Source organism: Chiloscyllium plagiosum, chromosome 22 (genome assembly GCF_004010195.1).
Source record: "Chiloscyllium plagiosum isolate BGI_BamShark_2017 chromosome 22, ASM401019v2, whole genome shotgun sequence".
Taxonomy (NCBI): Eukaryota; Metazoa; Chordata; class Chondrichthyes; order Orectolobiformes; family Hemiscylliidae; genus Chiloscyllium; species Chiloscyllium plagiosum.
In genome coordinates this window covers 27259402-27277223 of record NC_057731.1, presented here as the reverse complement: position 1 = coordinate 27277223, position 17822 = coordinate 27259402, and the positions used below count along the sequence as shown (strand labels likewise).

General features: G+C 41.9%; 1 protein-coding gene across 6 annotated transcripts in view; it reads left to right on the top strand.

Annotated features, from left to right (window-relative positions):
* The window catches only part of fank1 (fibronectin type III and ankyrin repeat domains 1), a 65180-nt gene that overhangs the window by 43637 nt on the left and 3721 nt on the right, over positions 1–17822 (top strand). For all 6 annotated transcript variants that reach the window (XM_043712627.1, XM_043712622.1, XM_043712625.1 and 3 more), the window contains 3 exons: positions 1228–1393; positions 9802–9945; positions 15087–15164. In XM_043712627.1, coding sequence (XP_043568562.1) covers positions 1228–1393; positions 9802–9945; positions 15087–15164 — 388 coding nt within the window. The remainder of the gene's footprint in view (positions 1–1227; positions 1394–9801; positions 9946–15086; positions 15165–17822) is intronic.

Here is a 17822-nt window from a genome sequence, read left to right as displayed (position 1 = left end):
AGACAAATCTGGGTATTATCCAGGTCTCACTGCATACAGGCACAGGCTGCTTCAGTATTTGAACGTATGCAATCATCAACAAAACATCCTCACTTTGACCTATTGATGGGAGAATGCTGTTTAATGAAGCAACTGAAGTTGGTTGAGCCTAGGCCACTACTTTGAAAAACATTTGCAGAGATGGCCTTAAGCTGAGATGAGTGACCTCTGATAATGCCAACTTTCCTCTTTGCTAGGCTTGACTCTAACCAGTGGAAGGGTTTTATCCTGATTCCCATTGACTCATTTGCTAGGGTTCTTTGATAGCATACCTGGTCAAGTGCTGAGTTGATGTCAAGGTTACTTTCACCTCACCTCTGGAGTTAAATTGTTTTGTCCATGTTTGGCTAAAGGCTGGAATGAATTCAGTAGCTGTGTGTCCCTGGCAGAACTCAAACTGAGCGTCAGTCCGTGAGGTATTTCTGAGTAAGCACAGCTTAACAGAACAGCTGTCATTACTTTTCTGATGATTAGGATAATGACTGTGACTGCCAAATTTTGATTTGTGCTGCATTATTGATTTCCCAAACTATAATTTCTATGTAGGGGTGTCTCTCAAATGAGCAGTTTGGTAGAAAACTACAGCTGCTTATACAATAGAAATGTTTATCTACATAAAGGCTTAAGCACTTAAGAAAAATATTTATTTATATAAAGTTTTGAGGATTTGAACTGAAATGTTTGTTTGCACAAGGGATTAGTTGATGTAATTTCAATGTTATGAATTTTTTTTGTGTCATTGAAAGCATTTGTTTTCAATAACGAAATCATCCATTGGCAGATAATGTTACTTCCAGTAATCATGCCTCCTGACCAGTGCCTCTGCTGATAATAGGTAAGCTGGCAAAGAGAAGGAAGGGCAAAGAATATGCATGGGATGGGAGTCATGAATTAGAATGAGTTGGCATTAGGTTGTGCAGACAGTAAAGAACCATTGAAATGTTTGGAGGTGGGGCATATGAGAGTCAATGGGTGATGGGGCATACATTGACACTTGGGAACCAGTAGCTTGCTCTGCTGTTCCCAGGTCATCTGGCCTGCCTTTCGATCCAGCCTGCCCTCCCCACAAATGGGAAATGTGAGAATCAATTCTTAAAGTCAGGTAAATGTAGAACATATTTAAAAGGGAAGAAAATCGTACATGACATGTTTTGGGTTAAGACTGTGCTTTTACTTCTCATGTTACAGCTTAATGCTGGCCTGTTTCGCTGGGCACCTGGATGTGGCGAAATGTCTTTGGAGATTTGGAGCTACGTGGGAATCCCGAGACAATGGGGGTTCATCTGCCATACACTGGGCTACAGATGGGGGACACATCAATGTGATTGAATGGATGATAAATGAAGGTTGTAAGGTGTGTAAATCCATCAGCAGACTAGCTTTATAACTCTTTAGCAAATGAAACCATTAAAAGTTTTGATTTGTTCAGCATGTTTTGTACATGCATAAACCTCGAAATGTGGCAATTCTGATAGAAAACCTTAAAGGTGTCATCAAAATCGACTAAATTAAAAAGAGCATGAAGGTGGTTTTCACTGATCAAAGGGAAGCATTTTGTCAGCGGAGAATCCAGACACTTTGGTTGTGATGCAGAACATCTCCGTTGTAAATACCAGAAGAAGTCAAGAATCCCAAGTCCCTCAACCATCAAATCCAGCCTGTTCCATTTTTGCAGGGATGGGATTGGGGTGGTCCATAGTTCACACATGTGCAGTTCCTGGAGGTAGACTGTTCAAAGCAAGCTCCAATGAAATTGGATTTTGCCATCTTGAAGTGTGGAATCCAGAGTGTGGAGATTAGACCAGGTAAGAGCAGGTCTGTTCCCCGTGCATTTCTTTTGGAGACTCTTTTAGAGAGGTAAGGTGCCCCCTTGGATTTGGTCCCAGGACATCTTTGGGAGAGGAAAGGTATCATTTGAGACTGTCAAAGAATGCATGTTTGTGCATAAGTAGTGCGAAAATACATTTTTAAAATTTGCTCATGTGATTTAGCGAGCCATGCCAGCATTTATTATTCATTCTTAACTGCTCTGGAGTCAGTGGTGATGAGCTGCAGTCCTTAGTGTGTAGGTGCACGCACAGTGCTGTTAGGAAGGAAGTTCAGGATTTTGACCCAGTGACAGTGAAGAAAGCAATATAGTTACAGGTTAGGACCATCTATGGTTTGGAGGGGAACTTGCTGGTGATGGTGTTCCCTTGCATCTGTTGCCCTTGACATTCTAAGTAGTACAGATTGCAAATTTGGAAGGTGCTGTAGTACAGGAGCATTGGTGAATTACTTCAATGCATTTTGTAGGTGGTATTGATTTAAGTCATTGGTGGAGGGAGTGAATATTGAAGGTGGTGGATGGGTGCCAATTCAACAGGCATGCCAATCCTGCATGGTTTTGAGCTTCTTGAGTGTTGTTGGTTTGTCCAGGAACAGTGTGAAATAGGCCCTTCGGTCCAACCAGTCCACACCGACCCTCCGAAGAGTAACCCACCAAGACCCATTTTCCCTCTGACTAATGTACCTAACACTATGGACAGTTTAGCATAGCCAATTCACCTGACCTGCACCCTCCACGCAGACACGGGGAGAATGGGTAAACTCCAAACAGACAGTCACCCGAGGCTGGAATTGAATCTGGGACCCTGGTGCTGTGAGACAGCAGTGCTAACCACTGAGCTACCATACTGCCCCCAGCATGTTCAATCTCATTCCTAACATGCCTTCTAGATGGTAAACTGGTTTTGGGGAGTTAGGAGGTGAGTTACTCACCTCAGAATTTCTAGTGCCTAATCTGATCTCGCAGTCACAATATTTAAATGGATGGATCAGTTCAGTTTTGGTGAATGGTAACCTTGCGGACGTTGATAGCCATGGATTCGTCGATGGTATTAGGAACATAGGAGTAGAAGTAGGTCATCTTGCTTCTTGAACCTGCACACCAATCTAGATCTTTACTGATCATCTACCTCAATGCCATATTCCTGCAGTGTCCCCTTCCTGTCATTCATATGTGGAAATCTATTAATGCAGTTACTTAATGACTGAACTTTCACTGTCCTTTGTGGTAAAGACTTCCAAATATTCACCACACCCTGAGTGAAGAAGCTCCTCCTCATCTCAGTCCTAAATAGTCTTCCTTTGGTTCCCTTGATTCTATACCACACAGCCTGGGCATTCATCACATTGGCACCATGTCTGTCGATACTTGCGAAGATTTTGTGAGTTCGCCTCTCATTCTTCTAAACTCCTGAGAATATGGGTTCAGTATGCTCAGTCTAGCTTCATAGGTTAGTTCCATCATCCCAGGAATCAGACTATGGCAAGATTATCCTTCATTAGGTAAGGGGTCCAGAACTGCATGCAATGTTGTAGTTGCAGTCTCAGCACCATTCTATCGATTTGGAGCAAGATTCTTTTATTCGTTTTAGACAAATCCGCTTGTGATATAGTTTAAAATATGTTTACCTTTTGAATTTCTCGCTGCGTCTTCATGCTAGCTTTCAGTGACTTATGAACAGGCTCATCTAGGATCACAGAATCATAGAATCCCTACAGTGTGGAAACAGGCTATTATGCCCAACAAGTCCACACCGACCCTTCAAAGAGTAAACCACCCAGACCCATTCCCATACTCTATTACTCTACATTTCCCCTGACTAATGCACCTAACCTACACATGCCTGAACACTATAGGGAATTTAGCATGGCCAATTCACCAAACCTGCACATCTTTGGACTGTGAGAGGAAACAGGAGCACCCGGTAAGAAACCCACGCAGACATGGGGAGAATGTGCAAACTCCACACAGACAGTCGCCCGAGGCAGGAATCAAACCCAGTTCCCTGTTGCTGTGAGGCTAACTACTGAGTCACTGTGTCACCCATGACAACACTTTCTAATCTTTAACCATTTAAGAAAAATTCTGCACTTCATGTCTACCCACATTATATTCCTTCCTGCCCACTCACTTAGCCTGTCTAGACTTGCTTGGAACTTTTTTGCAACTCCTCACAACACACATGCCCACCAAGTTTTTTGTCATCTGTAAACTTGGAAATATTACAGTTGGCTCCCACAGCCAATGCATTGATTTTGAGATTGTGAACATCTGAGGTCCAAGCACTGATCCTTGTTGTACCCAGCTGGTTATAGCCTGTCAATCTGAGAGTGACCATGTCTACTTTCTGCCTGTTAATCAATCTTCAATTCATGCTGGTGTCTTCACATTATTTCATATGCTTTAATTTCACTCAAATTCTGTATGGGACTTAATCAAATGACTTCTACCTTCTGGACATCCATGTACACTGCATTCTACTGGATCTTTTTTATTAGCTGTGCTTGAAACTTCTTCAAAATGCACTATCAGACCTTGTAACATGATTTACCCTTCATAATTCCTTGTTGACTCTATCTAATCAGACAATTATTTTATAAATATCCAGTAATATCCTTTGTAACAGATTCTTGTATTTTCCCTACTTTTAAAGTGAAAGTCTCCACAATCTCAGACTGCGGTTACTCTCTCAAATTGACAAAGGGGTCGGGTAGTGAGTTTACTCTGAGGGTCACCTCATCTCTGTTAAGGAGTGAGTTTGAGAAGCAAGGTGCTTCATGGTGATTTCAGCTGCCACAGGAATTGAAACTGCACTGTTGCTGTTGCTCTGCATCACAAGCCACAGTCTACCTGATTGAACTAACTAACACCTCCCCTACTACTGCTATCAGGGTAACAGGTCTGTAGTCCCCATATTTTCTCTCTTCTTTCTTAAACAGGGGTTCCATTTGCAATCTGCAGGCACTGTTGCAGACTTAAGGGAATTTTGAAAGATGATCACCAATGTATCCATGATCTTGGGAGCCATCTTTTTCAACGCTGTGGAATGAAGGTCATTGGGTCCCTGGCTTTTGTTAACTTTGAGTACCATTTTTTTACACAACGATTTACCGATACTAATTTCTTTCAGTTCCACATTGTCACTAGACCTTGAATATTACTGATTTCAGGGAGACTGCTTGTTTCTTTCAATGTGAAGAGAGACACAGTATTTATTTAGCCTGTCTGCCATTTCTCTATTATAAATTACCCTGCCTTTGCCTGTAGTGGACTCATATTTGTCGTTGTTAATTTTTTTCTCTTTAAAAAATCCTTTGGACTTTGACAATCTTTTCCTATTTAACATTCAATTTCTGTGCTCTCGTTATCAATTATTTGGTCCTCTTTGCTTAATTCTACATGTCTCTGAATCCTCAGGATTACACTTTCTCTGGCACATTTATGAGTCTTCTCCTTTGATCTATCTCTAATTTTTGACTTGGAGGTGTGAAGCAGGACCCAGGTCTGTTTTGAGATCAGAAATCCACCTCCAAGTGGGATGCTCATTATGTCACTCAACTTCTAGTTGCAAGTTGTCCCAAGTGAGAGAGTTTGAGTTGGATTTGTGCAATCAAGGCAGGTAGTGGAAATTTCCTGGACCCACGTCAGATCTAAAGGCAATGAATTTTGTGATCACACCCTCAGTGAGGGAGAGACAGTTGCAGATTCTGCTGGGCCCACTCATCCCAGAAAATGTGCGAAGATAGCCAGGGGAAGGGGCTGAGTACCAAAGCAAGCTAATTAGATGCTGTCTGGTACTTTGTCTCCGTTGCATTATTAAAGGATTCTAGGTACTTTAGCCCTTATTCCATACATTTTATCATTCCTCCCACCCATTCCTTATGCCACCTCAATGACAAACCCATGTCCATGGCTCTTCAAACCCCCTGCCAATTGTTAACATGTCCCTCATTAACCTCCCATGGCACCTCATGCAATTTTATAGCTTTGCCATGTTCTTTCACCCAGTATACACCATACATAGAGCTAAGTAGTCATTTGATTGACAATGATGTGTAGAACTGATTAAGAAAAGCGTTCACTCACAGATCTTTTAGAAAATAATCTGTTGTTTCTTTATTATTAGTCCACACTTGACTTCAGTTGCTCTGAGAGAGGCAACTCCTAAACACTAACCACCTCCAGTAATTCAAAAAACTTGAGGATATTTGTGAAGCCCTTAATTAGCTTAATTGGCCTTGATAACAGCAAAGGTGAATCTGCAGGTCCATACCCGCCCACTGCTATGAACATTTCTGATGTCAGTAATAGAGAGTCTGGTCTAAGAAATATGTCCCAAAAATCTAGAAAGGGTTGATCAGATACAACATGCATCCAATTTATAACTATCACAATAAACCAGGGACTTTCATTTGAGTGTTTTCTATCAGAATTATTTTATATGTGAAATAGTAAATGAAGAAAATTTTTAAAAATAAAGTTTGTCCATTATCTTCCCCTTCACATTGCTGAACTCCAATTCTCAATGTACAAAAGACTGAATCAGAATGGTACACCCAAAATAAAGTACGAATGACTTGTGTACATGTGATCAAGTGATTTATAGCTAAGGGTAATACTTTGTGTTGAGGTGGTGAGGAGAATAGGGGGAGTGGTTGGGTTGGGCCCTAAGGGGTTAATGTTACAGTGTCTTTAAGCTTATACATGAGCTGAATTATGCCTATTATGAGGCCATTATAGGCTGCAGCCAACCTTGTCAAAGTATGTTCCTAAGACTCCAGTTGGTCCTAATCCCTTGCTTTTCAGTTGAAGATGCTGAGCAGCCTGAAGTTTGCACTCTTCCTTTCTAACTTTCTGCAGCATCAAATTGTGTAAGGTAGAGCAGAATATCACCATTTTAAATGCCCTTGCTGGAATATTTGGAAGAGCACTTCCAGAACTGTCAAGGCAAACAAATCTCACATCAAACCAATGCTTGCTCAGTGATTGATCGCGTGGTGAGGTGGCCCCTGTTATATCTGTCCTGCATCATTAGCTGAGCTCCTTCGAGGCATCATTAACTGTGTCCTCGAAGCCCTTGTCTGAAAGAAACATGTGCCACATCCACTTGGTAGGACAAACACTATAGTAGCCTGACATTGAGAGAACGGAATCCTTTCTGGTTGTTGAATGCTCCAGAATGATCCAAGAGTACCTCAGTTACCACATATACATATTCTGACTCCCTGAACCTGCAGAAATACAGCCACTGCCCTAGAGGCCAGAGCCTATATGTCTGCCTGGCTCATTGACCAAATGATATCGCAAACAATTTATCTTTGAATTAGGATATGGACTTGTGTACTGCAAATTCTGAAATCCTACAGATGTTCTCCTGCAGATGCCTGGAGGGAGTTGGAGGTGTAGAAGTTCAGGGCTGTCATGACCTTAACAGCTATTAGCAGTGCACGTCCATCTAGCTGTCATGGAAAGAGTTATTGTTTAAAAATCAGCAGTTGTCAGCAATGATAAGTCACAAAGAATTGAGACGTTATTTCCAGGGAGCTGGTTGTCAATTTGTAGACATTGTTTTGGGGTATGACCTGCTTTGACCTTCAGTTGTGTTGAGCAACATGTGGCAGCCGGAAGGGAAGCTGTTATTGCTGCCACTATTGCTGCTGGTGTTGGCATTACTGCCCTTTTTTTTAGTTCTCTTCAAAAGTGGGGTTTGGAGGGTTTGAGCTACAGCGAGAGACCGAAGGGGCTGAGGCTACTTTCCCTGGAACGTCGGAAATTGAGGGGTGATTTATATAGATTTATAAAGTCATGAGGGGCATGGATAGGGTGAATTGCAAAAGGCTTTTTCCCAGGGTAAGGGAACCCAAACCTAGAGTGCATAGTTTTAAGATGAGAAGGGAAAGATTTAAAAGGGACCTACTGGGCAACTTTTTCATGCCAAGGGTGGTGTGTGTATGGAATGAGCTGCCAGAGGAAGTGGTGGTACAATTGCAACATTTAAAAAGCATCTGAATGGGTATATGAATAGGAAAGATTTAGAGGGATATGGGCCAAATGGAACTAGATTAATTCAGGATGTCAGGTTGGCATGGATGAGTTGGACCGAAGGATCTGTTTCCATGCTGTGCAACTCTATGACTCTAGAATGGCTGCATAACGTGTTCCCTTCCCACAGCAAAGGCTGACAGCAGGTTAGTTCAAACCAGGCTGAGTAAAGTACAGGGTGATTATTTCCACAATGTTATTGCTGCCCTCTAATTCACAGAAATCATACTCTGATAACAGGTAAGGGTACAGGTCCTTTCCATGGGCATGGCCACAGCTATTGGGTTTTACTTATGTGAAAGTTTTGATGCTGTATGATGTCCCACTGTGCTCTTGTTTAGTGACCGTGAGTAAGGTCCACGCAGCTCAAGAAACCTATAAGCAGGTCACTGAAGCCAGATTGCTGATGAATTGTCAGTCAATAGCTACCTAGCATATTGAAGTGTCTGACCTAATAGCTACAAGCAGGTTTCCAGTTTCCCATTCAATGAAGAAATGAGTTGGAACATTCTGGATTCCTCATGTGCCATCATTTTCAGATTTATAATCCAATACCTGCTCTCAAACCCCGCCCCCCCAACCCATTTCAGTTGGATAAAATTCACCCTGAATCTGTGAGATTGGCATACATTCAATTTGAGCCACACACATGGTTTGATGAATGGCTGATTCAAATTTTAAACGTTTATGTTGTTTGTTTTAATTATATAAGATTAGTTTTAATCTTAGAGTGGCATGGTGGCTCAGTGGTTAGCACTGCTGCCTCACAGTGCCAAGGACCCATGTTCAATCCCAGCCTTAGGTGACTGTGTGGGTTTTCTCCAGGTGCTCTGGTTTCCTCCCACAGTACAAAGATGTGCAGGTCAGGTGAATTGGCCATGCTACATTACCCATAGTGTTAGGTGCATTAGTCAGAGGGAAATGGGTCTGAGTGGGTTACTCTTTGGAGGTTCGTGTGGACTTGTTGGGCCAAAGGTCCTGTTTGCACACTGTTGGGGAATCTAATCTTTAATTGGCATGTTTGTCACACAGCACATTGGAGTACCTATACCATCATTACCATTCAATATGATCATGGCTGATCATCCTTAATCAGTATCCTGTTCCTGCCTTATCTCCATAACCCTTGATTCCACTATTCTTGAGAGCTCTATCCAACTCTTTTTTAAATGAATCCAGAGACTGGGCCTCCACTGCCCTCTGGGGCAGAGCATTCCACACAGCCACCACTCTCTGGGTGAACAGTCTTTCAGTGTGAGGTAATCCCGCCATTCCAGGAATTTACCTCGTGAACCTACGCTGCACTCCCTCAATAGCCAGAATGTCTTTCCTCAAATTTGGAGACCAGAACTGCACACAGTACTCCAGGTGTGGTCTCACCAGGGCCCTGTACAGCTGCAGAAGAACCTCTTTGCTTCTATACTCAATCCCTTTTGTTATGAAGGCCCGCATGCTATTAGCCTTCTTCACTACCTGCTGTACCTGCATGCTGACCTTAATTGAGTGGTGTACAAGAACACCCAGATCTCTCTGTACTGCCCCTTTACCTAAATTGATTCCATTTAGGTAGTAATCTGCCTTCCTGTTCTTTAGCAGCTGTGATTCCATGTGGTCAATTTTTGCTCCCAATTCTTCTCTTATGGGGTAACTCAGGATGTGCTAACATAACAAAAGCAGAGTCATAGTAGTTGGCAGAAAATTATCATACGTGATTCAGGAAATTAACTTCCCAAGATTAATAATAGAAGGGAAGCTGGATCAATGCGACATGATGGATTTTTTTTTTCTTTCTGTCCACTGGTCAGCGCTGATTGTATTTCCTAATGAAGTTACTTCAGATATTTTGGCATGATATACATGTCTCTCTGTTTTTTTTTGTTAATTGTGAACAGGTTGACATCACTGATGGACATTTACTGTGGACACCACTCATGCGAGTTGCCGTCCTGAATGGCAGTACTGAGATTGCTTCTCTTTTAATTAAAGCTGGTGCAAATGTGAATATCCAAGACAAGAAAGGAACAACACCACTAATGGTTGGCATTTCTGCTCTTTCCTGACGTACAATACTTTATACATCCTCAAATTGCAATGATTATACTGATCAAAATTAAGTTGTAATAAAAGACATTGAGGTACAAGGACAATGAATAAGATAAACTTTAATAGCTACATTAGAAATTGAATTTTGAACTAGTGGTATGTCAATTTGGTCTGTGTCTACACAGGAATTAAATGATTAAATTGTAAATATCTATGTAAGCATGCTGATTAAAAAAAAGTACATTAAAGTTGTTCTTGAAGACTGTTGAGAATTTGTTTACATTGGGAGAGTTTTATGAGTGAACACAGAAGAGTAATAGGCTTCAGCTAAAAGAATTTGGAGTTGCTTTTCTTTTGGCTTAGGGGAAATACCCATAGGTTGAAGTAATTTTTTGGTTTCAGTTTGCAGATGCGGTTGAAGCTAGATGTGTAAAACAGTTTCTCCTGAAGGAGAGAAATAGTTTTGAACTGTTAGAAATAGGTTACCGCAGTGCAGGGAGTTTAATTTGGAAGTTTCAGACTAGAAGTGTTTGGTTAAAACCCTGTAGTAATTGTTTAAAACTCAGAAATTCTAATTTCAGTTGTATGAAGACTCAACACAGCGGCTATCAAATTCTAAAGACCAGAAACTGAAACATCTACATACTGGCACAAAAAAGCTCTCCTGGATATACTTTAAAGATTCCACCCCATCTAATACTTTCACACTAAGGTGATTCCAGTTAATGTTAGCAAAGCCTGTACAATTATAACCCTATTTCTCTTTCACCTTTTTCTGAATTTCCTACATATCTACTTCTCTATCTCCCTCCAACTGTGGGAGACTTGTATTAATCACAGCAAAATAATCATTTCTAAGCTCTCACCAAATGGCCTCATTTGAAGACTCTTCTAGGACATCCTCCCTCATTACTATAATGATGGTTTGCTTTATCAGTAATGCAATGTCCCCACCTCTCTTACTCCTATTGTTCCTGTAGCCTCTATATCCCGAATGCTGAATTGCTAATTCTGCTTTTCCTTCAACCATATCTCAGTGATTGCAACAATATTATACTCCACATGCTGATCAACACTTTAAGTTCGTCCACCTAACCAATCAAGCTTCTTGCATTCAGTTAGATACAATTTATCTTTCTGGACCTCCCATTTACCTTATCCTGCTCATTCTCTGACTGCTGACTGGACTGTCCTCGCATTCCTTCAATATATGATTGGATCTTGTTCTGCAACTTTAATCTACCCTGTGCCCCATCCACCTGTCAAATCAGTTTAAAACCTTCCCATGTGCGATCCTCCTAGGAAGGATATTGAACCCATTCCAATTCAGGTGCAACCAGTCCAGCTCACACCTACATCAGAAGCTGTCCCAATAATGCAAAAGTCAGAAACCCTTCCTCATCAGACCTATTTTCCTATTCCTATACTCTACTGGAAGTAATTCAGAGATTACAACTTTAGTAGTCTTCCTCTTTAGTCTACAGCCTAACTCTACATTCCTGTTGAAAGACCTCATTTTTTTTAATTCCATGTTGTTCACCCTCCCCCTTCCCAGTGTCCTGCAGGTACTCTGAGACACAAACCCACCGATTCCCACAGCTACCTGTATTACACCTCTTCCCACCCTACCTCTTGCAAAAATGCCTTCCCGTGTTCCCAATTCCTCTGCCTCCGCCGTATCTGCTCCCAGGAGGACCAGTTCCAAGACAGAACACACCAGATGGCCTCCTTCTTTAGAGACCGCAATTTCCCTTCCCATGTGGTTAAAGATGCCCTCCAACGCATCTCGTCCACATCCCGCACCTCTGCCCTCAGACCCCACCCCTCCAACCGTAACAAGGACAGAACGCCCCTGGTGCTCACCTTCCACCCCATCAACCTTCGCATAAACACAAATCATCCACCAACAGTTCCGCCATCTCCAAAACGACCCCACCACCAGTGATATATTTCCCTCCACACCCCTTTCCCCCTTCCGCAAAGACCGTTCCCTCCGTGACTACCTGGTCAGGTCCACGCCCCCCTACGACCCACCCTCCCATCCTGGCACTTTCCCCTGCCACCGCAGGAACTGTAAAACCTGTGCCCACACCTCCTCCCTCACCTCCATCCAAGGCCCCAAAGGAGCTTTCCACATCCATCAAAGTTTTACCTGCAAATCCACTAATATCATTTATTGTATCCGTTGCTCCCAATGCGGTCTCCTCTACATTGGGGAGACTGAGCGCCTCCTAGCAGAGCGCTTTAGGGAACACCTCCGAGACACCATTTCCCCTTCCCCACCTCACCCTAGTTCCAAACTTCCAACTCAGCACTGTCCTCATGACTTGTCCGGACTTGTCCTACCTGCCTATCTCCTTTTCCATCTATCCACTCCACCCTCTCCTCCCTGACCTATCACCTTCTTCCCCTCCCCCACTCACCTATTGTACTCTATGCTACTTTCTCCCCTCCCCCACCCTCCTCTAGCTTGTCCCTCCAGGCTTCAGGCTCTCTGTCTTTATTCCTGATGAAGGGCTTTTGCTCGAAATGTCGATTTCGCTGCTCCTTGGATGCTGCTTGAACTGCTGTGCTCTTCCAGCACCACTAATCCAGAATCTGGTTTCCAGCATCTGCAGTCATTGTTTTTACCTTGTTGAAGGAGCTGGCTGATGAGGTAATGGATGTATAGATATCTTCTAAAATCCCATAGGTTCTGGAGAGATTTCTGCAATTGGAAAGTAGCAAATGTAACCCAACTATTTAAGAACATAGGAAAAGAGAGAATGGAGAACTACAGACCTGCTAATTTTTGAAATAGTAGGGAAATATGGGATAAAGAATGTGATAACTGGATATTTAGAGAAGAATGGTAACATTTGGCAGTTAATATAGATTTGTGAAAGTGATATTATGGTTGACAAACTTGGCATTTTTGAGCATATTACTTGTTGTATTGATAACAAAATTTGGATTTGTAGAAGGCATTTAATAAAGTTCTGTATAGGATGTTAATAAACAAAATCAGAGCAAGGATAGGGAGAAATATATGCCAATATGGACTGAGAATCGGTTTACAGACATAAAACAGACAGTAAGAATAAATGCTGAAAATGTGTTGCTGGAAAAGCGCAGCAGGTCAGGCAGCATCCAGGGAACAGGAGAATCGACGTTTCGGGCATAAGCCCTTCTTCAGGAATGAGGAAGAAGGGCTTATGCCCGAAACGTCGATTCTCCTGTTCCCTGGATGCTGCCTGACCTGTTGCGCTTTTCCAGCAACACATTTTCAACTCTGATCTCCAGCATCTGCAGACCTCACTTTCTCCTCCAGTAAGAATAAATGAACCATTCTCAGGATGGCAGGCTGTTTACTAGTGGGGGACCACAAGAGTCAGTACTTAGTCCACAGTTGTTCACAATCTGCATAAATGATTTGGTTGTGGGGACCAATGCAATATTTCCAAATTTGCTGATGACCCGAACTGGAAGAAACATAAGATGTTAGGTTGAAGCTAAGAGACTACAAGAGGACTTGTATAGGATACATGAATGGGCTAGAACTTGGTATAGAATATACTATGAATGCTTGATGTTATTCACATTGGTAGAATAAACAGAATGGCAAAGTGTTCCTTAAATAGAGAGATGTTGGGAAGTGTGTGTGTCCAAAGTGATATGGGTACCCTTGTCCATGGGTAGCTAAAAGTTGCATGCAGATGTAGCAAGCAATTAGGAAGGCAAATAGTATATTGGCCTTCATCACAAAGGAATTTAAGTGCAGGAATAAAGATGTCTAAAGAACACATTGAAATAATTTCAAATAAAACAATATTGAGAGAATGGTAAATATTATTCTGGATGGATTAATGAAGGTGGCCTGAATATTTTTCATCTGTAAATAATTTGCAATCTTGTGAACACTTGTACCCATTAATACCATGTTAACCTGGGCTGCAGCTTTTAACACGTTTGATGAATAACCACATTATCAACAAGGCAGTGATTACTGTGAGGAAATTGATAGTGGAGCATACTGCAATCAATGGCTCAATGCCCTAGAGTACTCCACTGAGTACAATGAAAAAGAACCATAATTTTAATCTCGTTGCCTACAAATCACATTCATATTCCAATGATGCCAATTGCATTTCTCACTCATGAACAGGATTTACACATCTCTCAGATGCATATGAACATTTGTATTAAGATTAATATAAATCAAACGCAAATAACCAGTTTGAAAATGAGTTCGCCGTTAATAGGTGATTTGGCAAGATTATCTTTTCAGATTCTTGGGAATCTTTGAAGACAGTAGTCGCTACTTTTACAATTCTTTGCTTCCAGTGTTCTGTAAGTAATTGTTGTAGAACGCTAAAAGCTAATTGCTCCAAAGACATCTTTGAAAAGTCTAAAACTAATTGGCTTGCCCAATTGACTTTCAAACATACAACTTTCTCTCTGTCTGTGATTTGGAAATAGTAGATTTGATTGGATTAATTTGTGCAGTATTAAAATTTCTCACTTTCCAAAGTCCTTTTGTGACTCTCTTCCTGAAATCATCTCCACTTTCCTTAATTAAACTTTGTACTGAATTATTCCTCAGACTCAGCATTCTGACCTTAATCTAAATTACCAATACCTTATCTGAAGAAGGGTCATTGGACTTAAAATGTTAACTCTCTTTTCTCTCCACAGATGCTTCCAGACCTACCAAGTTTCTCCAGGAATTTCTGTTTTTATTTCAGATTTCCAACATCCACAGTTCTTTGTTTTATTTCTGCTGCTGTCCTCAACACATTCACATGGCTCTCCCTGAATGACCCAAACTCTATATGCAGAGAAAGTTATCCAGAGTTCAACGGGCAGCATCTACTCTAACTTCCAACTCTCTCTTCTAACCTACTACCCCAGTTTGATGCCCAAACCTTCACAATCTTCTTTCCTCACCACTTTCGAGGTGAAATATCCACTTTTGTTTCTTCAAATTTGAGGTTTTGACCACTTTAGTACACACCTAAACTGACATGTCATGTCATTCTACAATTTGGTAATGTTCGGATCTGCTTAGATCAATCAAGTTAACTTAAACCACACCATTTCCACTTACACAGTGACAATTGATGTTCATTTTTATTTACTGTTTAAAAAACTATAGGTGGCAGTGCTCAATAGCTATGAAAACCTGGTCCAACTGCTGCTGAATAATGGGGCTGATTCTGCTGTAAAAAATAAGGTAATTACAATAATAGATTCAAGCTTTGAATAGACAGACTATTTTTGTAAGAGAGATTATATGAACAGAAATTGATATTTTGGTTCCAAATTTCCAAATCCCTTCAGGTACACTGCTACCATGAAGCAAGTTGATTGCACATCAGTGTATCTAAGAAATAGAAATAAAAAGGAAAAAGAAACTATTGGCTACACAGCTTCATTAGATAGAGAATGAGAGGTTCCCAGCAAGAACAGGATCTTTGGAGGGTCTGTGTGTGTGCTTTGGGGTGGGGAATGTAAGGGAATCTTTATGATAGAATGGAAGGCACATGAGATTAAATGGTTAAGGCAAAAGGAGGTGGTAATAGAACAAGTATCAGAAGAGGCATAAATGGAAATATCACTATCAATGGTTGCTAGCTGTGAAACTGGGGGCAGAGACTGTGATTTGAAATTCTTGAACTCAATATTAAGTGTGGAAGACTATAAAATGCCGAAATGAAAGATAAGGTTCTCTTCCTTGAGCTCACATTGAAATTTATTGGAATAGTATAAATATGTCGAATTTACAGGGCTAGAGTTGGCTGGGGGGGTACCTGGAGTGGGTGGGGGTGTGTGGAAATTAAAATGATAGGTGACTAGAAGCTTGGTATCACCCTTTCAGACCAAGCAGGGTGTTCCGCAAGGACGTCTTCCAGTAGGCTTTTGGTCTTCCCAATATAAAAGAAACTGCATGATGAGCTGCAAACACAGCAGCAATTGAAAGAAGTGCATGTAAATCACTGTTTCACCTGAAAAGAGTATGTTGGCCCTTAATAGTAAGCAGGAAGGGACTAAAAATATAATTGTCGCACTTCCTGTGTTTGAATAACAAGGCCTATGGGAAGGGAAGGATTGTTGATTGAGGTGTGGATGAGGGCATCACAGAGGAAACACACCTTTAGAATGCTGAGAGGGAGATAGGTTCTTATGAAATAGGCACATCTGTGTCCCTTCCAATCACAATGCAGGGAGAGAGTGGGGGACGGGTGAAATCCCTTAGTTGGGGACAAAGAAAGATATAACTGGAATACTTATTTGGAAGGTGGCATTGTTAGAATTGATGTGGTAGAGAGGTAGAGACAGAGAAACTAGGAGAATGGACTCGGGTCCTCACGTTAAGCCCGGGTGTCCTTGGAGAAGGAGCACGCGGTGTCGACCAACACCCTGGAGTTGTTCAGGGAGAGGTGGGCGCCGCAAGGAGTGGAGTGCATCATTTCTCCCTCCAACTCCATTTTGATTTAGTCCCTGCCCTCCCCTTCACTGTTTTGATCACACAGCACTGCCCTTTGATGTGAAGGGTACTGCTTGTCACTGGCCACCCGGGTGTTTTCCTATCTTCCTGGTGGTGGAAATTGAATAAATATTCGTGCACTTTGTGTCTTTCACTGTGTCGCACACCTACACACAAAAAAAAGAAAAAAAAAGAAAAGAAAAAAGTATACAGTGGATTTTACTGTCTTGTCCTATGTGGAACTGGGATTTGAGGTTTGTCCTCATCTCCCTGTAAAATGGTTGAACGGTAGGGTTTGGGGCCTAGCTTTGCTGCTCCTCTCCCATGTAAAATTGCTGTCTCTTGTGTACAGCTGTAAATGTTTTTTGTAAACTGTTTTGCAATTTGTTTATACAGTGGATTTTGATCACACAGCATTGCCTTTTGTGAAGGGCACTGCTTGTCACTGGCCACTCGGGTGTTTTCCTATCTTCCTGGTGGTGGAAATTGAATAAAGATTCGTGCACCTTGTGTCTCTCACTGTGTATCACACCTGCACACACAATATGGGTGCTGGGGAAAAAATAAGCAAAAGAAAATAAAATATACAGTGGATTTCTTTTTTTTTGCAAAACACAATTGAGTAAACCAAAAGAACAAATGCATTCCCAAAACAAGGGGAAATCTCTTCTCCTCCAAGAAAAAAATAAAAAGAAAGAAAAAAAGCCCAGAGATTTAGAATCTCCTCAGTTTAGGGGACTGACTCTGTAAGAGAAAAACAAATACAGTGGATGTTGGCCTGTTGGGCCAATGGCTTAATGGATAACATATATGACATTGGATCAGACGGTTGTAAGCTTGAGTCCTTCCTGATTCAAATGCAATGTGCTACTTTGTCACTGTTGCACGTTGACTGTTGTCTGCTCATTGTTGTTTGGTGATGTCCTCCGTACCTGCAGGGATTGGATCAGTGTGCTTTCGAATTTAGGTGGATTGCAGCTTAATGTCAGACTGCTTTATGACAGGTTCTGAAGAGCAATACAGTGTATTTCTCATTGTGGTCTGCCCATGCTGGCCATAAACATGTCCAGGCAGCAGACCGTGAAGGGGGTCATTATGGTCGATTGCCTGCTCCTCTTCCGTGGCTATGTCCGAGCCCAGGTGTCTCTGGAGAAGGAGTGTGCGGTGTCTACCAATACCCTCGAGGTTTTCAGGGAGAAGTGGGCACTATAGGGCATGTTCTGGATTAGTGGTGCTGGAAGAGCACAGCAGTTCAGGCAGCATCCAAGGAGCAGCGAAATCGATGTTTCGGACAAAAGCCCTTCATCAGGAATAAAGGCAGAGAACCTGAAGCCTGGAGAGAGAAGCTAGAGGAGGGTGGGGGTGGGGTGGGGAGAAAGTAGCATAGAGTACAATAGCTGAGTG